Source organism: Anser brachyrhynchus (assembly GCF_964034855.1).
Source record: "Anser brachyrhynchus genome assembly, chromosome: 5".
NCBI classification, from domain to species: Eukaryota; Metazoa; Chordata; class Aves; order Anseriformes; family Anatidae; genus Anser; species Anser brachyrhynchus.
In genome coordinates, this window is record NC_137699.1 from 62164779 (window position 1) to 62189889 (window position 25111).

The window sequence follows — 25111 nt, forward strand, 5'->3', positions numbered from 1 at the left end:
AAAAGAATCTAATCCTGCTCAAATTGCACACCCATAGAAAAAGTTCAATGCCACCAATTACGCTTTGACAAATATATTTACTTGGGAAGGTAAGTTTCACTTCACAGTTTGTAACCAATGAAAATATGTAGTACTGAATAGAAGTGTTAAGTAAGCCCATAGGATGGCTCAGCAATTACCTATTTTCAGGTATTTGCACATACAAAGAAAAATGAGAGATTTAGTGACCAGGAGAACTGCTAAAGTGATTCCCACATGCCTCGCATCTGGCTCGTCTCAGGACTTGGCTCAGATAAACCCTCAAGCACAACTCAGCAAGGCAGAGAAAATCAAAGTCACCTTTAGCTGAGCGACTGCCTGCTCTGCATTCTTCTTCTGGAGCTCTTCTTGCTGCAACTTGCTGCTCTTCTCTCCCAGCTCATTCACCAGCCTGGCATAATCCTGGCGTAGTTTGTTCAGTTCAGCCGACTGCCTAAAAATAAACAGTTTTACAGCTTTTTTCACTCCCCCCTCCTCTCTCCAAGAAGCATAGGCAATAATCACAGCTACTCAAATACCAGCATTAGGTACATATTTGCAGCCAGAGGGCTGTACTGGGTTTTAATCACACTGCTTCATCCTAGGAGAAGGATGAGGGTCGGAAACACTGGCTACCAGCACACACAGCAGCTACAACCCACTGAGTTGGAAATGAAGGTCAGCAATAAGCCACAAGCAAATGTTTTAAAGGAACTGATACAAGCTGATAGGCATAGTTTGGATAGCTTTATATAAGGAGGTTCAGCTGAAGGAAAGGTCTCTCACTGAAATTCACGTTCTGTTCCTCTTCCCATGAAGGATTATCGATCTATAACTTACTTGAGACTACTCCTTCTGGACTGCTAATTGCATGCATCTCTTTGGATTACATACCACCTTGTAGACTCGACTCATTATCAACTTGTGAAGGTATATGATGCACTCTCCCACTTAAGGAGAGACGATGCTTTTGTATAGCCCAAGATAAGAGTTTTGAAAGGCCCCCCTTTGTATATAAGCAAATAAAATGCATTTTATTTTTATATTTGCCCAAACTAAGAATTTTTCAAGGTAATTTAGTGATCATGACACTTTATTTCTACAAAAAGGGTACCTCTAAAGCCAGGTACCCTCTCCTAGCACTTGCCACATTGCAAGACACGGGCAGGGAGCAGAACGTGCCTCCACCAAGTTATGTTCCACAGTTCAGCTGTTAACAAAGGTCCAGACAGAAGCAGCATCTTAGTATGAACAACACGGCCAGAAAATGAAGTTACAGTGCTATTTCCAAGTCCTGACAGTGTTTTGACACTCTAGTCCCCAAATGTTACAAATCAATTATCTGAGAGCCTGTGAAGCGTGATTTTTGCTTTCTATAGGTAGGAGTCCACCAGCAGCAGTTCACCTCTGGCTACACCCCATACTGGGCACCTTTATCACAACACATTGGTTCTTCCTGAGCTGACAGAGGACAAACTCACAGAGATGAAACCTTGAGATGCATTTCTGTTTCTCCAAACACCAGTGGATAAATCCAGCTGTCACCCAGTCGTATCATTAACTGCAGAGCGGTGACATTTTTTTCTTATTACGTGACTGCTTTATAAGTTCAGAGCTGCTGTCCTCCCAGGATCCCAGCTCCAGCTCCTCCCCTAAACCCACATGGAAAAGGATAGACACCCTACCAAACAGGCAGACCACTTGTGCTGTCCTTCCTGTTGGACCCCAGCACCCGCTCTGCCTTCAAACTGATAGGAGACACTGATTAGTTTTGAAAGCCCTGGCTCGACGCAAATACAAGCACGTACCTCCCCGGTCCAAAACAGCTGTGTTTCCTAGTTTAACCACAAATTCAGAGACAGCCAAGAAAATGGAAACAGAAGGAGCAGAAGCCAGAACTCTACAGGGAAAACTTAAAAACACACAGAGCTCCAAGTAGCTGCTAACATACTTGCTCTCCATTTGATTGGTAGAAGTACTGACAGCATCTCTCAGGATACCATTTTCCTGCTTCAGGTGGCTTATTTCTGCCTCCATCTGCTCACGGAGTTGCTGGAACTGAAGGGAAGAAAGATCAGTTCACTGAAGGAGAAAAAACATTAACTTATCACAGCAGATATAACTACACAGTAGTTTAAGTAAATAACATCAAGTGTTTTTTTGGGAGAAGGACAGTTTTACCTCTCCTTCCACATAAGCCCACTCCTCAATTAAACTATGCAAATCAGCCCCTCTTGTTGAATAAAAGCAGCTTCCTTTTATTCCAGTGTATCACGACAACATTTGTTTTAAATGGTACACAAATATTACTTCGGATACTGATTACTCGACTGTGTAACTTTAGATATTATCATTAACTAGACATCAGCTTCCCTTTTCCTGAGGGAAATAAAGCCACTGTGAATTAACATTAGAAGTCAACATCTTTAAGTAAGTCAGAAAAGTTTTAAATAACTAAAAATATGCAGGTTATAGCATATAAACTGCAAAAGGCTAGTCCTCATCAAATACCCTGAAGTCGAGGCTATGAAATAGATCTTTAGGCAATATGCTTCAAATGCATTTCCAGCACAGTTTGAGGCAGAGAGAAGCCCCGATGACCTAAAGCTGCTTCAGAACAGTTCAAACGCTCTCAAAAGACACAGTACAAAGGAAAAAAGAATGGACTTTGCATATCCAGATGACAGCACAGCTGGTCCTAAAACCCAACAGCCTGCTCTGAAAATCCTCAAGCACACATAGCATGTAATACTTTGCTCTTCTACCAGTTCCAGTTTGCAGATACAGCTGACATCATTTCCAAGACCTAGTTTCTTCATGACTGACTCATCAATGAGGATCTCGTACACAAAGAAGTCCAAACAAATGTTTGCATAACAACCACAGCAAGAGACAGCAGGCCCTTGTAGGGCAGCCACATCCAGTTCAGCACCAACACATGTGAAAAGCTGTCCCTTGGGCATCTACAGGCTTGGGAGGTTTTTTTAGTGTTTGCTTTGTGGGTTTAAAAAAAAAGCAACACATATAGAGATGATCCCAGCAGAAGCGGGGGCACACGCCCTGCATAACTGGAAGCTTTGACAATTAAGGTTCAGCTCCTCTGCAACGCTATAAAGCAGCAGCAGGGGGAGCAGAACCAGAACTCCAGTTCCTCTGCACCTCCTTCCTCCAGCTTTGACTGCTGCAGATGTGTCTGCAGAAGTCACAGCTTGGTGCCCAGACCTCCTTCACCCTCCCCAGGCAGCGATGAGACCCTCTCACTATGCAGTTTCTTGTGTAGATGCACGTCAAGCAGCATCTGCCCTGGAGAATGTAGTTCTGCTCCCAATCTGCAGAGATGGCACTCTCCTGAGTGCCGAGATGCAACAGAAGAAACAGTATTGAGGCTGGAAAGTTCACATGCTAGGCTTGATGCTGTGACATCTATGTAGGAAAAAAATACTAGAATGTCGTATCTACGCTCCTGTCAGTAGGTATAGGACGGGACATTTTTCTTAAAAAAAGAAGTCAAATTTTTTAATCCAGTGAAAAACTCTGGTGAGGTTACTCTGTTATAATGCAACTTCAGGAGAGGGTAACAAGGGTCTAAAACCAAAAAGAATGCAAGTGCATGCCCTGCAAATATTTTCGGCAAAGCACTTTCCCAATCAATGATATTTCTTGTATATTAACTTGTCTAATCTCTCTATGGTACAATTTAAAAGTGTGATTTATCAGCTGCTAAATGATCATGGGGATTAGCGTCTCTCTGAAGTTGAGTATTTCAATGAGATTTCACACTTAACTGCTTAACATTTTAGCAGAATGCCACGAAGTAAAACGAACTGGACCAGAGACAGGCTGACTAGCACTTGTCTTTCACAGACTACGATAGTCATCTACAAAAAGACCTTGTCTTTCCTTTAAGCCATGAAACTGCCATGAATTTTCCTATCCTCATGTAGATGGGTCACACTACCAGCTGGAAGCGAACAACAGACACTGTATCCTTTACTACAGCAAAGGTTTCTCAACACTGATCTGCTTGGGCATGAACTTTGAGTCAAACACTTTTGGAAAAGCTTTTACCTTCATCTTCATCTGCTGTGATTCTTGGTAGCTAACATGTATTTTACTCTGAAACGTGCCATGCTCCTTTTCCAGCGTGTTGATGCGTTCTCTCATTTTTGCTGTAAGCAAGCCGTTCCTCTCCTTTTCTGCAACCAGCTCCTTGGGTGGGAATTCGAAGGAAAAGGTTAAGTAGTCACCTACTGCTCCCTTCTAGAGTCCAACAGACATTTTACGTTTACTAGAAATGTATCAAGTATACATCAAACCACTGTCAGCATCATTTACTCCAAAATTACAGCATTACCCCGACCAAGCTTTCAGTACCTTCATGAGGAGTTCAGATCAGCATAATTTCACATTAAAAGAGGTTTTCCAATGCAAACAGCAGTCTTCTGTTGTCTTATATCTAGTGAGTTTGGCCAGTTTATACACACACAGTCCTAATAATTAAAGCCAGAGATACTGCACAGAGCAGACCTTAGATTTTCCTCCCAAGTACAGCAAAATGGAACAAGTCAGATATGCTGCGGTGAAACCACAAAGCGTTTCAGAGCACAATTGCTTTGTAGCAGGTTGAAAGGCAACGTTGGAAACAGTTTTGCCAGAGGAGATGGGCTATTAGCGCCCAGCAACAGCCAAACAGAAGTCCCGAATCCCACCAGCATGATGCCACATTACAGCTTTCAAATGAAAACACGCATTTCTATTTGGATTAATCATTTATTAGCCAGGAATTCAACCTGGACACCTGAGAAGCTCATAGAGCTGCTGCTCTGCAATCTAGGAGCACTTGCTGTAGTAAGCAAAAACGCTAAGTGCAGCTTTCAGCAAGCTCCAACCACTGAATGAGGTATTTGCAGCACCTAAGCTTCAGGTGCCTCCAGCTGCACAGCTCCATGCAGCGCCAGAGGTTTCTCCAGAGGAGATTCAAAGTGCCTGCATTAGGAGTCAGCCTCTCTTCTCACAGCACATGGAGCCTTGATGCATCTGTCAAGTGCTTTAAATTGTTAGCCTGAACGCCTCCCATCTCTTCAGAGTAATTACAGCTTTTTCCATATTTTAATTTAAATAAAAGCTTTTTGTTTTTTTGAGCCAACTAGCTTCAGGAAGCTGTTTCTCCCAGACTGAAATAAGTGAGATGAGTTCCCAAGCTCGTGTTCACAGAGGCATTTAGGAACTTAAGTCACACCAAAAGTTTCGAGTCATTTCTGAAAATACACCTTAAACAGCTTGACAAAGAGCCTTCTCAAATCTTAGTATCATCATATTTGCACCCAGTAAGATGCAACAAGAGGAAAGGCACCCGGGCACTTTCTAGCTTCCTTCTCCACCAATTTCCACCATCCATCTACAGTCCTCAGAAATCCACGCACCCTGCCAAGGCAGCGCCAGAGACGCTGGCAAGATTAGCTTTCACCTAGCTTGTGTTTTGCCAAATACCGCAGAAGTCAGGCACCTCTTGCTCTCATTCATCCTCTCCAGTTATCGTTTGTACCAACACCCCTCAGGGACACCTCTGCACCTTGCCCTCAAAGTCCCTCCACAGCTTTTGACAGTGCCTTCAGATAAAAACGTTGAACAGAAAATAAGAGCTTTGTGTCACTTGAGCTGAGCTTTGTCCCTTGTTTACCCTCACGATGTAGCACTGCAGCAGCTTTGCTTTTACCTGCTTCCTCCCAGCTTCCAGGAATGCTCATTTATTTCTCCTTCTCCCTTTCCTCCCACAACCCCAATTGCAGAAGCTAACAACATTCCCTACTTGTCTGCAGGTCCTGCCTTGCCTTCACAAGCACCACTTTGCAGGTTTCTCCCCCCCCGCCTTCCTTCATCAGCTTCTCCCACACCCAGGCTCCTTCTCACACTCCCTCTGCTTCTCAGCCAGCCAGCTTTCCGTGCTCCGCTTCTGTCCCACAACCTTCCTGCTTCTAATGCCAGCCTACTTTCAGGCTACCCAAAACATAAGGATCTTTCCCCCAACAAGTCCGATTTACTACAGCGTCTGCACAACTCTCCTCTCATTCTGCAGTAACTGCTTCCCTTTGAAGTCTTCATAACGAAAATAATCAAGTTGCATAAACTGGTCTTGACAGTGGTGCATCTGTAAATAAGTCTAAAATTAGCAGAGCTGCAACTCTGCTAAGCAGAATCTAAACTTTCTGCAGCTCCCTTCACGAAGAAACTGATGATTATTGTGCCTAGAAGTACACAAGCATGCAAATACTAGAATACGTACCAAATTAAAAGCTGCACTGCAAAGAGGTGGTTTGTATTTGTGTCCACAAAACCGTGTTACACTCACGAAGGAAGTGTTTGCTTTTAGTAATCTTTTGAGAAGAAAAATAATCTCAGCTTAAGAGTGAACTACCTGGATAAACTACTGGAAGACAACCCTGCACAAATACGTTAACAGCATCATAAAAACAGTCTTGGTAAGTTTTCCCAACACCAGAGATTTTACCTTTTAATTTAGACTAAACTCAGCAAGCCAGCATCTGCCTGCTGCTCGTTCTCCAAGCCCCTGCTACCACCCCATCGCTCTGTACGCAAGAACCTCTCCACATTTACCTGGGTGAGCTGCTTGCACTGTTCCTTCGCGACGGCTGCCTCCTCCTTCACCGCAGCAAGCATTTTCTCTTTGTCTTGCAGCTGATGTATCGCTGCAGCCGACTCTGCCTTGCTAGCCTGCAGCAGAAGCACACACAAATGGTCATACATGCCAGGAGTACCTGCGCAGCACCCCAGCAGGCAGCAGAACAAGCCCGAGAGGAAGAAACACCCTCTCCTGCCCCCAAACAGTTCATCTGTACGGCATACATGGCACGGGCACCCAACCCTGCTGCTAATGGATCCTGCAGCACCGATTTCATTAGACCAGGAAATGCATTTTTCAAGGCACTGAAACCAATTAAGAGGATAAATGGGCTCTTAAGGTGCTTCCGCGTTGGAAGACAGCCGCTTTGGTGGCACTGGGGAAAACAAAGAAGAGCCATTAAGAGAAATAAAGGAAAACAACACCGAGATGCTGAATCATTCAATAATTGAGCTCGGAAAGGACTTTCAAGATCACCCAGTCCAACCCACACTCAAAGCAGGTATAATCCAACCTGGATTAGGACTACAAAATCTCCTGAAGCCTCACTACAAAAGCAAGAGGGAATGTTGATCTGCTCTCTCCTTCCTCTTAGCAGGAGAGCCTCCAGTTGACATGATCACATCTCTGCTGGGGAGAACTGCAGACGAGTTTAGAGATGCTGCGGGAAACCGAAGCAGGGGAACGATCCCTGCAGCCCTGCCTTTTGTTCTCTGCCCTGAAAGTGAACTGATTGCCATGGGGGACAAACCCAAGTGTTTGCACTCAGACTCCACTCAAAGTCCGGTCATGGAAGAAGCAGAGAGGAGCCTCAGTCCCACAAACCCACCCTGAATTTACTTGGAAGCTCTCCTTTAATGACACTGTTTCTGCTATGTACTTGTGGTGGAAGGGAAAGGTTAAATAAATACTGAGAAAATTATTTTATCCAAGCTTAGTTCATGAGCTAGTCAAGTGTTTTCCTCGGTATACAGGGAAAACTCTGAACTTCGCCTTCTTTCCATGAAGTCTGAGGGGTCAGGCAATAACCTAGATAGGAGGTACCTAAAACCCTGCAAAAGCCTTCTGCACTGCATACATACACAAAACACACTGACAGTGCCTTGCATGAGCTACAGAGAGGAAAATATTCATATTTCCACCTACAGAAATTAACGTTTATTGGTTTTATACAAAACAAGGAACCCATTTGGGTCATAAAGGTTTAGCTTTAACACCAAACCTTTCTTTAAAGGAAAGAAGAACAGCAAGAAAGCTGTCTGCTGTTCCAAATAAAACAGGTGATTCCACTACAAGTGGATTTTCAGACAAGCAATGAAACAGGGGCCTAGAGAAACTGTGAAGTTGTAAAGCATCCATCCCTGAAGGTTTCCAGGACCTAGCTGGACAAACCCCTGAAGAACTTGATAGAAATACAGTGTTGATCTTGTTTCGAACCGGAGGTTGGACAGATTACATGACCTCCCACAGTCCCTTCCAACCTAAGTTATTGTGTGATATGCTACTGTATTGCCTTAACTGAACTGAGACATCCAGTTCTGCATTTCTCTCCTGGTACCACATCTGCAGAAGAACAGAAGTGCAAGACCAAGTGTGACAAACCGCGTGTTGCAAGCACGAAGTGACAATACAGGAACGTGTCATGGAAGCGAGGAGCAGATATATGCAAGGTATCGGTGGTCACCGTTTTCTTCTGTTTTGATACAGAGATGATAAAAACCAAAAAATAAAGAACCACCAAGCACTGCAACGGGCTGCCCAGAGAAGTTGTTCAATCCCAGTCCTTGAGGGTTTAAGGCCAGACTGGATAAAGCCCTGAGCAGCCCAGGCTGACCTTGGGGATGGCCCTGCTTTGAGCAGAAGGCTGGACTGCAGACCTAGTGAGGTCCCTTCTAATCAGAAGCATCCTAAGGTCCTATGAAAAACATCCAGAGTGGTCAGAGTACTAGAATACAAAAGCTTACAAGATGAAGTCCTACAAAACGCACAATTAGCTGGTAGAACGCACAGCCACGCATTTTTTTTTTCCTTAATTTCTACTATTGTTTATCCTGTTTATGCATTTGTGAAAGACTTGTAAAGTCACCAGATAGCCTTCTCCAATGCCAACACACACAAGAGTGAGCAGCAACAGCAGCCCAACGCTATGTACCCTGTACTTCATGGCTGTGCCTACCCTCCAGGAGCAGTTAGAAGCCACCACCCTGGCTAGGCAGACCATGGGATGGCAGCACGCAGCTATCCGACAACCGCTTCCCACCTGCAAAGCAAGGTCAGACCAAATGGAAAAAAGCCCTCCAAAAACGTAATGCAGAAATCGCAACAAAACATCAGTACAGCTAGTTTCACAGCATCTCCCCAGTTTCTGGGCATTTCACAGCTTTCTCTCCCCCGCGCCCATGGACATTCACCTTTTGTAAGACGTCATGAATCGCACCGGACTTCTCCTTCAACACCTCTACTACACAACGGGCCTCGTCTTCAGTGAAGATCATGTTCTTCATGGCCATTACGAAGTCTTTAAATTTTACTTCAGCATTTTCTGCAACACAGAAGGGAGGCTATATTTACTTTGGACTCCGTACAGAATTATTTATTTTGCCTTGAAACAGCATGTGATGGGGTATCATTACGCATTATATTTAATTTCAGTCTGAAATGCCAAGAAGCAAAAGGTCACGAGCATTCAGCAAAAACAACATCTCCGATTTAAATCTGATAACAATCTGCCAGCTGACAGTTTTGGGAAAAGAATCCCACTGCTTTGTTTGTACAGTTGGTAACATTTATAGTGCCACTACCAAGAAGACAAAGCATAACACAGATTTTGGGGGGAAAAAAAATAGCATGAATGTGAGAACTTGTAGAGTTCTTCCCAGTGTATTATGACAGTAATTCAAACTGAGCTCCCAATTTAGAGGGCAGCCTGGCTCCAAAAGCAATATGCAGACGACAGCGTAATGAATTTAAGAAGCGGCACATTTCTGATTACAATGCATGGAAACCAGAAAAATATTCCATCAGTCTAAGTTTGGAAATGAACTTCTGCAGCAGCAGACAAATCAGTAAGATCCATCTTAATCGCTGATTCCATAAGTATTTGAAAAGACACAAGCAGGCAAGCGTATTTCAAATCAATTATGCTCTTCCAGAAACAAAATCATTTTTCATTAACAAGCAGGATGCACACACAAGTCATTAGGTGGCCCCCTAACTTAAAGAAATGGAAGTACAAGACTGAGGCACCCAATATCTGTCAAATATTCACCACCGCATTAAAATCTCTCAAGGGATTGGCGAGGAAAAAAGCAACAGAAAAAGCTTACAAATAGTTCCTGGTTCAGAGAACAACCCACAGAGCATGGAGAAGGGTCCAGCTTTCTCACCACAGGTACTACTAAATGTACCACCGAAACCAAGCCACAAGGCAAACCCAAACCTCTCCAGAGGTTAAAATATGAATGAAAAAATGGGAAGCAAAATGTTGGTGATACCAAGCCCCTAAGAGAAATGATTGAGCATAAACTATTGAATAACAGTCTAGGGAGGTGGGGGGAAGCCCTGAGGAATTCTAGCACATCCTCTGCTAGTCGTAAATCCAACTTAGCCTTGGCCACAGACTTCAGATCACGTCATTGCTGCACTGACACCAGTGACACTGTCGCCAGGAATATGCCAAAACCCTGAGAGCAGAGCCTGGTTTGCTGGGAGCCTGCTTGGCTTGGACCAGGCTGAGCCCTGCGCTCCCCGAACACAGCAGGAGCCTTGCCCTTGCACCCAAGAAGCTTACAGTTCGAATACGGGAAGATTTCTATATCGGGAGGGCAAATCCCAGCTGACACAGACGAATTAGAAGCTCACATAGAAGGTTACAGCTTGCGAAGGAAATGAGAAGGGACGGGTGCACACGAGAGGCTCTGATGCCCCACAGCGATTAATACACAGCCGTTGAGCTGGAAGCACAAGAGAAGCCTCAGGCAAGTGGGAATCCGACATAGGTACCACAGAGAGCTGCCAGGAAGTTTTTGAGTGAGCATTTTAGAATTTAAGTCTCAAGACAGGGAGTGCAGTGAATCACCAAGCAGACAGTGTGAAGAGCCAGCCCTCTGAACAGACCTGAACAGGGGAATCGCGGCTCAGTCACTTGTCTGTCTCCGCCTGCCTACAAGTTGAAGGATCCCACCCCATAGCTCAGGAGGCCTGGCATCCTTTGAGCAGGTCAGTGACCTATTTTGAGCTCTCAGGTTGGGACACGGTGCTCAGGAGTCACATCAGGCTTCCTTAGGAGAGCAGGAAGGAAGCTTCCCGCTCCCAGCTAACTCCGACTGCATTAAAAGGAAAATTCAGCATCTTGATGGACACCACCAGACTCAAACTCCAGGGGCAATTTCCGTCAGGTAACCCCGTGCTGCACACATACTTGCTAGCTGGCTAGCCCAAGGCAGCTTTAGAACAGCACTGGAGCATGCAGGCTGCACTCCCAGGCACAAGCAGACTCCAACAGCCCGTGCTTGGGATTCCAGCACTGTTACCGATACCTAACCTAGCCACTGTACAGCTAGGGAACAGGAAACAAAATGCTGGCAAACACTAAGCCCCTAAGAGAAATCGTTGAACATGAATTAAGAGAAGAATAGTCCAGGGAGATGGGGGGAAAGCACTGAGAAATTCTAGCACACCCTCTCATGCATCTGTGTGGTCTGTGATCACCAGTTTGCTCACTGTTCGGACACAAAAGCCTACAGTCAGCACTAAAAGGATTCAGATGAAGCAAAGCCCTTTCAGCAGTGCCAAAAACAGGGCATAAGTGAGCACAGACAAGAACAGTGTCCTGCAGCCACAAATGTTCTCCTCAAATCCTTTCTTCCTAGCAAATAAGAAAAGATTCCCCTCCCCACGCGCACATCATACTCTCGCTGCTCACAGTTTGATGCCCAAAGCAGACTGCGTTATCATTTTCTTACCTTTATCAGTTTCATTCTTCATTTTCTTGCCACTGCTCTTCTGGATCCCCTCATTCATGTTTTGTTTCACTGCTTCAACCACTTCTCTCTTTTCTAAAGTGCCAGCATCGGAATTATCCATCAAAGGAATATACGTGGTTGCTTGAATAAGAGGTTCATCCACCAGAACTGTAACCAGAAGTCCACAGGGTGGGTTAAAGCTTTTTAATAATTAACTTCAATATACAGAAAAGGTGCATAACACATTAGTGAGACGGATTACTGCATCTCTAATCTCAGTAGTTAGTTATATTAATAACCTTCAAAGCTTAACTCATTAGAGCTCTCCAGGTAAATTCATTAAATAAAGGTCTCTAATGCATAAGAATTTAATAGCTCCAATTAAACTTATATTTTCAAAGCTGCCTTTTAGCATTTTAAGAAGTAGCAGAGAAGAACCTTTACATTTTGATTTCAATTTCACTTTTTCATTGAAGTTGCATACAGCATCGGTGAGACCGGTTTACTTCGGGCTGTGTATGAAATGCATGCAGCATCTCTCAAACACGAGTACAGAGAGTCTTTTGTTCCTGTTCTGTTAGCAGCTAGTACCTTACTGCCAGCATTTTCACCCAGGTTACATCACCAGCCACCTAAACCACTTCGGCAGAACATGTGGTAGGGGCAGCAATCAAGTTATTTCACATGCAGACTCAGCTGCACTTAATAAAGACGCCTCATCTGTCAGAGCAGGCTTCAGGCTCCATTAATATTCAGAGAGACAGCCAGAGGTGCCGGCCGACCTCAGTCTCCATTCACGCAGCACTGAATCAACATGGTGAGAAACAGCCTCTGCCCAAGGAACTGCTCGGTCTGCACTGCTGAGGTAAAAGCAGGGGTGGGGAGAGGAAGAACGACAGAGCAGGGACGACAGAGGCAGTCAGGGACAGAGGTGGATTTGGGGGTTTGCCCAGCACACGCTGCCTGAAGCTTGCGAGATGTTCTGCACAGAGCCACGACGCAGCAGGGAAGCTCCTGACCCACCCAGCCCAGCTGAAGGGCTGATGGAGAACAGATGCCATGCAGTGGGCTGGAGAGCGGAGGGAAATGGGTGGGATACAAGATTTCAGGCACCAGTGCAACACAAATGCGTCTTCCTGGCTGCCAGAGAGCCAGTTGGAAAATGCTTCCGCATTCTGCCTGCCCTTAAGGAGGAAAACAGGCCAGATGGACCTGCCATGTAACCTGCCAGAGCCTCTCATCTTACGCAGCAAGCAAACACCTGCACATACATGGCAAGCGCTGAAGTGAAGAGAGGCTTCCTCTAGCAGAAACACCCAAAATCCAATCCAGTTAGCATCCTCGTTTTTTATTTTACTTCCTCTCCTTATCATCTTCCCCTCGTTTCATTCCCTTCCTCTCAAAAAGCCTGCCTAATATCTGTGAGACACTCAGCGACACTCAGGAAGCCCAGCGACCGACACCATCTACTCCAGGAGCAGTCCACCAGCTTCTCCGTCACTGTCCCAGCGAGGAAGAGTTTTGAGAAGCTAACGAGGTGGCCTCACAGGACTCCGTGGTCACGCTCTTCCCAAATGCCACAAACACAACAGCACTCATTGTAAAAAACTGAAACACAGAGGCAGGCTGAGCCAAGAGACGAGAACCAGCGTCTTGGCAGGGAGCGAGGGATGACGAACAGTAAAAGCCTTGACAGCGAAGATGAGCAGTTTATGTTGGAGCAACAGCTAGCTAACAAAAGGACAATAAGAGAGGAAAAAGCAATTGGATAAAAAAAAAAACTGCAGTCTTGTTTGGGGCAGATGACTGCAGCCATCAGAGACGTGCCTTGCTCAGAGCCTGGTCAGCTTACACTCTATGTCAATACATAACTCCTCAATTCGAGTGCGGATGCTTGGATCCAAAAAGCTCAGAAAGGTGAAAGGTTCACAGAGGCACCCCATGTTCAGCGGTACTCGTTGGTCATAAAGTAAAAAAACAGCCTATCAGGATTTTTCCTATCAGTAATTCCCGCTTTCTCAAATTAATAAAGTTATCCTACAGGTTTCTTTCCCAAAAGGAAGGCGAAAGAAAGAAAAAGGTTGAATTGTCAGGCATGTCTGAGCTAATAATAAACCCTCGGTATTCTCACCATTATCAACTTTCTGCTTCTTTGCGGAGACTTTCTTCTTTCCTGATACATTTTCTTGCTTTATCTCCTGGTGGAGCAGGACGGGGTCTTGCTTTTTGGCAGGAGATGCAACAGAATCAGTCTTAGTATCTTGATCATCTGTAATAGACAATTGAGACAATGAAGAGCATACAGAAGAGCACGTTCTCATTTTTAAATCAGTGACTCTAATCACTGAGATCTACTCCCAGAAAAAAAAAAAAATCATGTATTTGAGATGAGAACATGAAGTTATACACACAGACGTGGACACAGACAAACACACTTTTCCCAGACCAGATGAGACCCCAAAGCCAGAGAAAAATTTAGCAGAGTGAAGGGCCACAGCACCTACTGTTTTGACAGACAGGACTTATATCTGCAAGCAGAACACAGGCGATTAAAGTAACTTTTTAACAAATCCAATGCAGGTTTTACTGCAACAGAGCACATAGCATGTGTTACCCGTGTCAGGTTCTCGTTTGCAGGATGTATTCCCCCGCCCCCATCCCCACCATGAACCCCCTCATGCCTTTTACACACACACACCCAATAGCTACTGGGACCGTGAGAAGCAGAAAATAAGTGTTTTGCATTAGGGAACTGTTCTTTGTAAAAGTTGTTTCTAGAGATGGGTGGGTTTTTTGTGGTTTTTGTTGGTTTTAATCTTTTGGGACAGCTTGTGCTATGCGATATGCTTGTCAGAGCTGACACACCACGCAGGGTTACGGTGTTAGCTCATGCAAGCAAGGATAAAAGTTAGTTGCGGCTGCCCTCAGAACAGCGTTTGCAGACCACATTTTCATCATGCCACAGAGATTTTCAGAGAGCACCCACAAATAAGATTTGATACTGTTTTTGCTGGTAGTGGGCAGGTCTTCCTTCTCCCTTTTTTCAGGAAAAAAATCACATCAAGCAGCAGCAGTGTCATTCTTTTTCCTCACTCCCTATAGCAAACCTGTTACACTACTCGTTATATTAGCTGCAAATACTTCCACTTACTTCTGAAATTGAATTTTTAAGCTTCCACGAATGGACATCTACATATTTACAAACAGCTCTACCTACAATTTTCAGTCTGGTCTAGGTTGGATGCCTCAGCTGCAATGGCTAGATCAGTATGCTTTTAGTTTCTGTTCCACTCCATTATAAAGGTGTAACGGGCGGGAAGCAACTGTACGTGCTTCTTTCTTTCAGCCCCTAAACACCTTCTGATACAACAGGCCTGCACTTAAGCACTGATTTATTTTGCACGCTCTGCTATGGGGGTTCCCTAGATGTCCTTCCCTATTAGAGCAAGTGCTCTTAGGGCTCTACTTTTTCATGGCTTGACATCAGAATGCACACAGCAAACACTTAATGACTTCTTTCAGGTAATCGAAATTTTGACAGCTTGAGAGCAAAGGAGCCAAGCCACAGAACAAAGCAGAGGCACAGGCTACTCCGTTTCCCTCAATGATCTCTAATAGAAGAAAGCAAGGATGGGAGGAGGAAAACCAGAGCATTGCCACCAGATGGAAAACAAGGGGGGGAAAAAAAGCAATAGCTCATAAAAAGGAAAAGGTTAGAAGTGAGCTTTGCCCCACAGAGATCAGGCAGAACAGTTCTGAGGGAGACACTCTGTGGCCTCGCAAGAAGCAGAGCACAGTTTTGGCGTTCTGTGCAAGAAGCATATGCAACGTAAGGTACCCATGCCATTTTTCTGCTTCTTCTGCCCAGGCTTCTTCTTAGATGCTGCTGATTCAGATGGTGGAGTGGGCTGTTTTGTAACAGGGACTGGTTCTACTTTCTTGCCTGAAGACTTGGATCCTTCCGACTCCTTAGTTACATGATCATCTTGAGTTGCCTTCTGCTTCTTCTCCTTCTTCTTCCGTTCTCTGACGCCGCTAGATGCTTCGGTCACGCTCAAGGGAACAGGAACGACGTGCTCTTCATCCGTACCCAGGGCATCAGAGAGCTTGAAGTCCCGAGGGGTACTTTCAGAGTCAGATTCATGGATGTTCCCATTCTGAGCTTCTTTCTTCTTGTTCTTCTTCTTCTCCGTTTTCTTCTTATCGCTCTTGGCAGGTGGAAACTTTAGGTCCCTTTTCTGTTTTGCAAGAACTTCATCGTATAATGTTTCTTTCATGAAAAGCCAGAAGAAGAGGAAGATAACCGTAATAACCACAGAAGGAATGAGGATGATGAAGTAGGTAGACTCGTAAAACTCCATTGTGCTTCTTCTTAGCTATACTTATAAAAAATCTATAGGGGAAAGAAAAAGAAACAAGAATTAGTTTTTTGACCAGGTTTTCATACATTTTTCCCCTGCCAATAATATTGATAAAAAGCTTTGACATTGCTCTAGAGAAGCCTTAAAATTGCTTTTAATAAAGTTACCAAACTAATATCAAGCACGGAACAACTTTGAAGTCTTTCACCATTTGCTTCAAAGCTGCTAACCTGTATAGAAAGGAACTGTAGCTGCAAGGCTGATCCCGGATGAGAGCAGTTCTCTTTCCTTACTTTTACTCATCTTCCTCATTCTCCCTTCTGAAGTGAAATTCAGTAAATGAAAGCTTTTGACATCAGAAATATGAGACAGCAGTGTCAGAGGCTGTGAAATAAGGACCCATACATATAGAGTAATTCTTTTTCTAACCTTTTTTCCCCCCCATAAATCCAACATTATGATTTCAGTTTTTTATCTTGTCAAGTGGGAGTTAAGTTTCAACTTTTGCTCCCAGTTTTATGAAACTCTCAGAAGCAGAGCAAGGAGAAGGGAGAAAGGCCTAAATGTTAGTCAACCATAAAGAACCAGGGCTTTTTTTCAGAACTGCTTTTTGAAGTCTAGAACAGCTTTAAACTCATGAAAATTCCATACGTTTATAAGAAAACACCAAGATCTGTTACTTATTTTGTGCATGTAACAGCACAGGTCAGAGCATTAAATGAATAAAGTAAAAAGCAGCAACCACAGAGTTTAAAAGAAAGTCAGAACTAAGGCTTATTTAAAAAACACTAGTTTTGGGGCCAAGATAAGACTGATTTCCCTACTTCACAACTCTGGTCACTATGAACAGACCCGGATTTTTGCAGCAAGAATTCAAATCCAGACTGTTCCAAGGAAAAAAAAAAGGCATCGATCCTTGAAAAACGCAATCAAAATTCCAATTAAGCACACACAATCGCTGATTCACCAACTCAGTTTGAAAACTGCCACGGAAAACACACACTTCAACCACATTTTCCTCTACTCAAAGAGGACACTTCAACTCAAGTGTCCCTTGGGAACGAAAGGCAAGGGATGTAACCCAAGTTGCATCTCCCATAACAATCTTTGTCACCTTCCCTGTAGCCAGCACCCAACCGCAGCGTCCCCGACTCTTCCCAAATCTGCCAAATCAGCTTCCCTTCTGTGCTTCTCAACCAAGAGTTTCACACAGCAGGATGACCCCAAAAAGGGCAGCGGGAACTGCCCCACACTTCTAAGTTATATTCGTAGAAAGGTTTGGGTTGGAAGGGATCTTAAAGACCACCCAGTTCCAACCCCCCGCCATGGGCAGGGACATCTTCCACTAGCCCAGGTTGCCCAAAGCCCCATCCAGCCTGGCCTTGAACACCTCCAGAGATGGGGCAGCCACAGCTGCTCTGGGCAACCTGCTCCAGTGCCTCACCACCCTCAGAGCAAAGAATTTCCTCCTTATATTGCTTGGGGTATTTCCATCATTGCTTAGAAGAAGAAAATAGACGCGTACACTGAAGGCCCAGGGACTGCAGTCGGTAGAGACGTTGGGCAGCACAGGGAAAGGACGGGTTCTTCTTGCTTCTGAGCAGAGGGTTACTCTTTAAATACCTTCTAGTATCACACTTCAGACTTAAATTCATCTCATGGCCGTGCTAGAACGTACTCTAAGTTGGCTTGCCATCCTGCCCCGCTGGGGAGAGCTTGGTGTGGAGCCTGGCTCCAGCCCCAGACGGAAAAACTGTTCTCTGCAATAGTTTCTGCACAGAGTGGTTACTGTGATAATATATTTGTACAGGGCACTGAGCACTACAGAGAGCAAGGAGTGGGAACTCTAATTTGACTATTAAGTTATCAAAATAAACGGCTAACCTTTCAATACACTAATTATTCATCAGTTGTCTTAACGCTAAGTCTCCTCCCAGTTTGTGTGTTTTATTTTCCGCGTGCCCAGCGCGCTGGAAAGGCTTGCATCTGGAATTGCATCCAGCACGGGGTTTCAAAAGGGCTGCGAGGGAAGAAAAGCTCATCTTTTGGGGAGAAAAAGCACAGATGCGTGAACCTAAGCTGGAGCTTTCAAAGTGATTGATAAAACCGGCTTCCTGCACGAAGTGATCTAATATTAGTTATCACTTGAAGGAAACAGATCTTGAAAATTTGCCGCAGCCAAAGTCAATACTGAGTGCTTACAGGAGAAGCTAAGCCCCAAAGAAAACATGTAACGAAGCAGATTTCTCACAAATGTGATTAAGTTGATCGTTACAGCACGTTACAGCCTCAACTACAACACCGAACCACAACGAGCCCCCAACATGCCCACCTCTGCCCCGCTGACACACGAGCACACAGCCGGCTGTACGCTGACCCTTTTACACATTGTAAAGGATGAAGGCACCAAGTGATGGGATAGCCATCAAGGCAGGATCAAGACATAGACAGCAACTGTCATTTTGACACTCAGAAAAACACGAGAAGTGGCATCAGGCACGATCACAGCCCGACCGCTCGGCAAACTCAGGTTCCCGGTTGCTTAAGCCGGGAAATATCTCCCAGCACCCCATTAAGAAAATGAAGGCAAGAGTGTTTGTCTTTATGTTTTAACCAGAACCCAAAACGTCTTTGGAAGATGGAATTAAAGCAAGCCTGTTCCCGGAAAACTTGTGGTTTGTTTGTCAAAGGGGTGTGCACAAAGCTGGGGAAACCTCCAATCTTTCTGATTATCTGAACGCAAACAGAAAAAGTTACAGAAAGGTTTTTAGCATGGCTGAGTCAGCCCCAAAGGGAGCATCAGGTACGGGATGGATGGGATAAAGCTGCGACCTGGTACAAATACTGAAGTTTCCCAGGCCAGCACGAACAAGGGCGTTTAAGCATCGCACCACTGGGGTCTGTGGGCAGGTGTCAGAAGGCGCCATCCTGCGCCACGAGGTCCTTGCGAAGTGACACCCTCGCCACGGGGCAAACAGGCAGGGGTTTGCCTCATACAAGGCAGTCCCCTGACAACCTGCAGTTACTCAAGGAATTTCTCCGTTCCCATTTATCCTTCTGTATTGCCTTGACAAGCCACCTAGGAAGAGACAGAAGCAGTCTATAGGGAAAAAGTCATACGCTGCCATACAAGAAAGAGGACAGAGAAGCTCCTCCTATTATACCAGGAGAAAGAGAACACTCCATTAACTTGAAAACCTCCCCACGTGAGCTTAAACGCTCGCCAGGACTTGGTTCCACCGCTCCGCCCATTCCTGCTAGCCGCAGACCCACGAGATGCCCTCACACCTCTCATGCCACACAGGACCGGTCAGTCGGGAATGGGGGAACAAGCCGCATCTGTCCCAGTCCGCACACAGGCTCTGTTCACGTTCAGTCCACCATTTTAACAAAAGAATTGCACTTTTGTTCCCCCGAACAGAGCCCGTGCCACGGAAACTGCTTCTGAACTCCAGCGCAGCGTCAGTGCCTGCGCCTGACTTCCCCTGCTAGTTAACGCTGGCCTGGGTTTCCCAACACACCCCCGGCTTTCTGCATTTACCTCTCGAGTTTCACTCGGCACAGATAGCACATTTCACGGGATATTCGTTCAGTTTGGGTCCAGGGGATTAACTCACTTAAGATGACAGAAATAAATTACGGCTCCATCTGGCTAATGAGTCACTCGTAGCTTAGCCCCAGCACGTTACAAGCACAGCTTCTCGAAACGCCCGGGTCTCAAGATGCATGTAATCTCCGGGGATTTGTGCTTCTGAAATAAAATAACATTAAATGGGGTGGAAAAAAAACAGGTACCGAGGCAGCCCCCGCACAGCCTTCCCCGCGATCACGGGCTTTTCTGGGCCTAACACCCAGCTCACAGCGCAGGCATCTGGCTGGCAAGGGGACTAAATAAAACCCCTCGCGTTCAAGTCACTAGGAGCACAGCACGAAGTCTCAGAGGAATATTTGCACTGCATAAATTTCTCAAGGAGATAACACTAACACTATTTTTCCCTTAATCCGCACGCTGTTGGCAACACAGCTCCTATCAGCCAGCTGCGTAAGAGGATCGTCTCGAGAAAAGCTTCACTCCCAAACTCGTCTTCCTGCAGCTCTCTTGGTGGAGAAGACATCCAGCAACTTGGGCACTACACGAGGGAACCTGTGGCAAATCAGGGCTTGGTAACAAAATGCAACCAGATTTTAAAATTCAGCAAGTTCAGCCACTGCACGGACTGGAACTAGCTCTGGTAACCCCTGAGCATTGACCTAAAGCACTGCAGGGCTCAAGCCCTAGGACGAAGGGCTGCCAGAAACCCCAAAGACAGTCCATTTAATGTCAGCATTGCTAAGGGATTAGCAAAGTCTGCAGAATTAGAACTTAATTATTAAAAGACATTATTTAAAGCAGTGCTACGATGGCACAGAAAAACACAAGGTGTGTTCCTCGCGCCCCGAGACGAGATGCTGAAGCCAGCAGAGCCTCTGCAATGTGACTTTCCGAGAGGCAGGGAGTGAAAGCTGGGCTGTCACAGCGGGCAGGGATTTCAGCTCATCAAACCTGCTCCAAGCTCGTTAACACCTGGCCGAGTTCAGCAGGTAATCAGCGATGGGAACAGAGGGAGCCGACACGACCCAACCACCTCCACCTTCCTGTGCAAGGGTCACACATTCCCGAAAAAGAATGCCCTGCAAACACCGGCGAGGGACAGACTACGCCTGAACCCCATTTTAAGACAGAGCAATACGATATTGCGCACATATCTCACCTATGTCAGGAGGAGCACAGCTCCCAGGAAGATCACACCATGCTCTTACAGGTCCCTGTTAAAGCCACACAATTTAGAAGCGTGCACAGAGCACCCACAACCGAGATCTCCATCGCCCTGCCAGCTTTGACCCAGATGACAAAGCCTAACTCATTTTTTTTGTACGTTTCTGTACGCTTTTCAGACTCTTTTGGAGCTACACTTCCACGCTCTGCTGGCAGAAGTCCTCCCAAAACTCAGACCCGGGGGGGAAGCCCAGTAACCAGCAATGCAAAGTGAGGTCTGCAATTAAATACTCACCCTGACAGCACGATTTATACGGCAAGAGAGGAAAGCCTCAGCCACTTGAATTTACAGGCTAAACCTTTCACACGCTAAAGTAACTCTTATCTGGGAAGGAGCCCTGTTCAAGGAAAGCTTAACAGTGCTCGAAACCCCCTCTAAACTGTTAACAGCAAGAGGCGAGGGCTTGTCAATAAATCTTTCCACTCTTCACTTGATTACGCTGATACAATTAAGCCATTTGCAGAGCCCAATCTCAGCGCTGCAAATACCCTCTAGGTAAATATTTTCCATTCCAAACGTGCCGCTGTTTGTACCATCTGTTGGGCTCCGCTTGATGTTAGTTAACAGAGACACGCTATTTATTATATTCCAGAAAGGAGTAACTTTGCCTCAACAGAAGCCTTCACTTTTATTTTTTTTCCCCTCTTCCCTTTTTAAATACATTTTTAGAGTTAACACCTTGGAAAAACGCAGCGGCTGCCGATGGGATAAAACCCAGCGGCTGCCGATGGGATAAAACCCAGAGCCCGAATTAACTTCAGCAAAAGCAGAGCATGCAACCTCGCATTTACCTGGGGATAAATCCTCCCTCCTCCATCCCAAAACCACACAGACCCCTTTGGTGAAGCCTCCCAGGGCTGCTGGTGCAAAGAAACAAGAGCGTAAAGATATCGGTATCACTCAGGACTGAAGAGTCTTCAGAAAATGAAACATTTCTTGCAAGAAGAAGTTATTTTGGATCAAAAACAGCCCCGAGAAATGCCATCAGGACAGAGCAAAGCGTCCTCACCCCCGCCAGACCGCAGGTTTTCCCCTGAAACCACTACTCCCTAACACACACACCCGTTAACGCGCTGTCCTCCGCCTTCGGAGATCTCTTTCCCTTCTGGTACGGGACCAAAGGTTGTGGCTTCCACCCGGAGCACTGGGGCAGGCTCCAGGCATCACCCAGCCCGCCTGCCTCTTCCCATCGCTGCTTGCAGGGAGTCCCTGAGGCTTCCTTCCCTCCCCAGCTCCTGCCGGGACGTGCTCTGCCCCACCACCCGAGCTACGCTACGCACACCCAGCAGCGAGCGGGCAGGGCTTTGGGGCACGCGCTTCCTTCTGCTGCTTCTCCGTGCAAGCCAGGACCAGATCCTCGCCAGCTCCTCTTCTTCTTGCTCACGTCTGCGTACGGGGAACTGGGAAGCGATACTTCTCAAACTACGGAGGAAAAACACTCGCTGCGATTTCACAGACTGAGAATCCTGCAAGAGGAGATTAACAGACACCGATTTGGTCTGCTGGCAGCGATAGCCGCCAAGGTCACTACCGCAGGAGCTCCGAACAGCCAAAATATCCCCCGCTGTGCCTCTCGTTACATCAGAAGGTATGGCCTAACAGCCAAAGGGCTGCACAGCCGGCCACACGAGCGCACCGGCAGTAGCTGCTCTGCTGATGTTAAGGCAAGAGGAGCCACCCGCGCACCGCTCGGCCCCACAAACCAGCTGCATCTTTTAACCACATTTTAGGAAATGCTCAAGTTTGCATTTCTAACACCCTCAAAATACCGATTCGCTTGAAAATGGACCTCGCTGTTCTGACCACAGCGCTGCTCAGCTGACTTGCGATGGGCAGCCACCGGCAAGTCGCTCCTTCGTAACTTTGCGATAACGCCGAGACTTGGGGTTGCCTTTTCTCCCGTGCTGGCACATCGCAAGGCCATAGCAGGATTACATCCTAAAAATAAGAGGCAAAGCTAGCAGATTAATAGCTGGCTGAGTTTGGATTACCAGCCTGAAGAGCAGCTTCTCAACAGCCAGGGGTCCCCTGCAACCCCGACCCGCCCAGCGGCGCAGGACTTGGGTCAGCAAGGCAGGGGCACCCAAAATCTGTGTGCCCAGCACCTGGATGGGAGGCAAGAACCAGGCCACGCCTGGTTTTATTGCGGTTAATGACCTGGGAAGTTCGCAGTGGTCTGTACGAGCCAAGTTGATGCGACAGTCCACAGCAGCTCGGGTTTCCTACACGCAAAAGCCACTTACATGCTTAAAGCCATCATGTGCCCCAACAATTGTGTGCCCTTTTGACATCTGCCTGTTGTCTAAGTACGTATTCCCAGCCTGCTCTCACCTGGGCTGCCCAGACAGCCCTGGAGCACAGCTCTGCCAAACCGAGGCAGGGGAATGCTCCGCCGGGCGGGCAGCGGGCGGTCTCACAGCCACGCAGCTCAGTCCTTCCCTGACGCAGCGCTGAGCTGTGCTAGCAGGAGCGCAGTTGTTCTCCCACACCTGCACCTACCTGGGCTCCCCGAGCTCCGCTTGAGGAAAACAAGCTCTGCGGCACGCAGCAGTTACGCTGCTGACTGCCCTCTGGTCACAGACGTGGCTCAAATGCCGAGTAAAAAAAAATATATATATATATTAAGACCTTCTCTTGAGGCTGCTACGCCCCCTTTCATCTCTAGGCACAATTCAGCCTCCACAAGGGCAGAGGAAAGCAGGTACAAGCAGCAGCTCCTCAGTACTCGAATTCCACTCATGCTTTCACAGTGACCTGCGAAGAACAACAGCTGGAACAAAAGCTTTTCCCCTTTCCAGTGTATACAGTAAATACGGCTATCTAAACATACATTTCTCAATTATATTTTCTTGTTTATATTTTAAAAAAATAAATGTAAGACAAGGAGACAGAAACAGAAGAGGAAAAGGCCTTAGCCCAGCCTTTCTTTTTTTTTTTTTTTTTGCCTCTGCAGATTGCTGCGAAACTATGAATGGAATCCAAGAACTGGGAGGCTCATTTAAAAAACAAAACAGGTTTTTATATACGAGAGCTGCAACCAGTCGAGGAAAAGCCCCGAGCGTGTTATCTGCCTCCACATCAGGCTGCCGCGTCCCAGCAGAGCCTCACGCACCCCCGGTTTCTGTCCGGGACGAGCTCCTCGCGGTCACAGCACCGCAGCCCGTGCCTGCTGTGCGGTGCCAGGAGTTGGACTCGGTGATCCTTAGGGGTCCCTTCCAACTCAGGACGTTCTACGCTTCCATGCTCCCCCCGCAGTCCTGGGAGGCACAACCCGCCCTTCGGTTTGAAGCGAGGGCAGAGCAGACGTCCTCGGAGGCAGAGCGACAGGAAAACCACGACGGATCGCTAACGAGGAAGCTCTGCACAGCAGCAGCTTGTTTTGGGGACGCGGTTCTGAAGCTCGCACGTACCTGCGCTAAAAGAACCGCCTTCGTTTGCCGCTTGCTTCCCCGAATGGCTGCCTAACCCAGCCCGTAGCCAGCTCGGTCAGTGATGCGTCAGCCTGCTCACTAGGATCTCTCCGGACGCACAAGAAATGCCGTTTTAAACCTACCACATGTCCGGCACACCTCCAGCAGCACAGCGTTTCGCCAAGTTCCTCGCCAGAGCGCCAGAAAGGACCTCCCACAAGCAGCGGGGGCAACGGAGAAGCCGAGAGGCTCCGACCTTGAAGGGCTGGCGGGCGGCTCGGGGCAATGCCAGCGCAGGTTGGCGCGGCAGAATTGGTTAACCTTTGTACCTCCACGCCCCGAAGGCGCGGGGACTGCCGGAGCAGCCCCACAGTCGAGCCGCGTACACCCTAACGATGCCACACCAGGGCTTTTGGCAAAGCCCACGGTGAAGGAGGTCTCGCACCAACGTGGGGAGGGGGAGGCGACGCGATAGGAGGCGGACAAGGAGCCTCGGAAGAAACGAGGGAATTTGGAAGTTTTCCTGCAACAACCCAACACGGTTTTCCTGCGAGAACAAATCCCATTCTTAGTGAAAAAAGTATTAACTTGGTTCATCTCAGAATTTCTTTTCCCTATAAAACTAAATCAAAGGTATTTTGAGCGTGAATACCATCAAAGCAACTTTATCCAGACTTATTTTTAAGCGCGCGTTTAATGGATGAGAGCAGAAATCATCCTCTGCCAAGACAGGTATTAGCCCAGGAGAATCTATTTCGCATAAGATTTCTTAACCACACAAAGATTTCACTTCAGCATGTGCCTGCAGTCCTCTACCCTGTTGCAAGAGGAACAAAGGAAAAGGAAATGACTAATCAAAGCACCAGCACATTAATATATTTTGGTATGTGGAAAGGGAAAA

The 25111-nt window shown here is 46.6% G+C and overlaps 1 protein-coding gene across 10 annotated transcripts in view; it reads right to left on the minus strand.

Annotated features, from left to right (window-relative positions):
* Positions 1–25111, minus strand: part of KTN1 (kinectin 1) — a 75000-nt gene that overhangs the window by 38023 nt on the left and 11866 nt on the right. For 8 of the 10 annotated variants that reach the window (XM_080593795.1, XM_080593790.1, XM_080593787.1 and 5 more), the window contains 8 exons: positions 15461–16015; positions 13754–13891; positions 11623–11790; positions 9070–9200; positions 6634–6750; positions 4087–4227; positions 1970–2076; positions 340–472 (listed from right to left, as the gene is read on the minus strand). In XM_080593795.1, coding sequence (XP_080449921.1) covers positions 340–472; positions 1970–2076; positions 4087–4227; positions 6634–6750; positions 9070–9200; positions 11623–11790; positions 13754–13891; positions 15461–15983 — 1458 coding nt within the window. In that variant the 5' untranslated portion in view covers positions 15984–16015. The remainder of the gene's footprint in view (positions 1–339; positions 473–1969; positions 2077–4086; positions 4228–6633; positions 6751–9069; positions 9201–11622; positions 11791–13753; positions 13892–15460; positions 16016–25111) is intronic. The other 2 variants (XM_080593794.1, XM_080593789.1) reach the window with 2 other exon arrangements.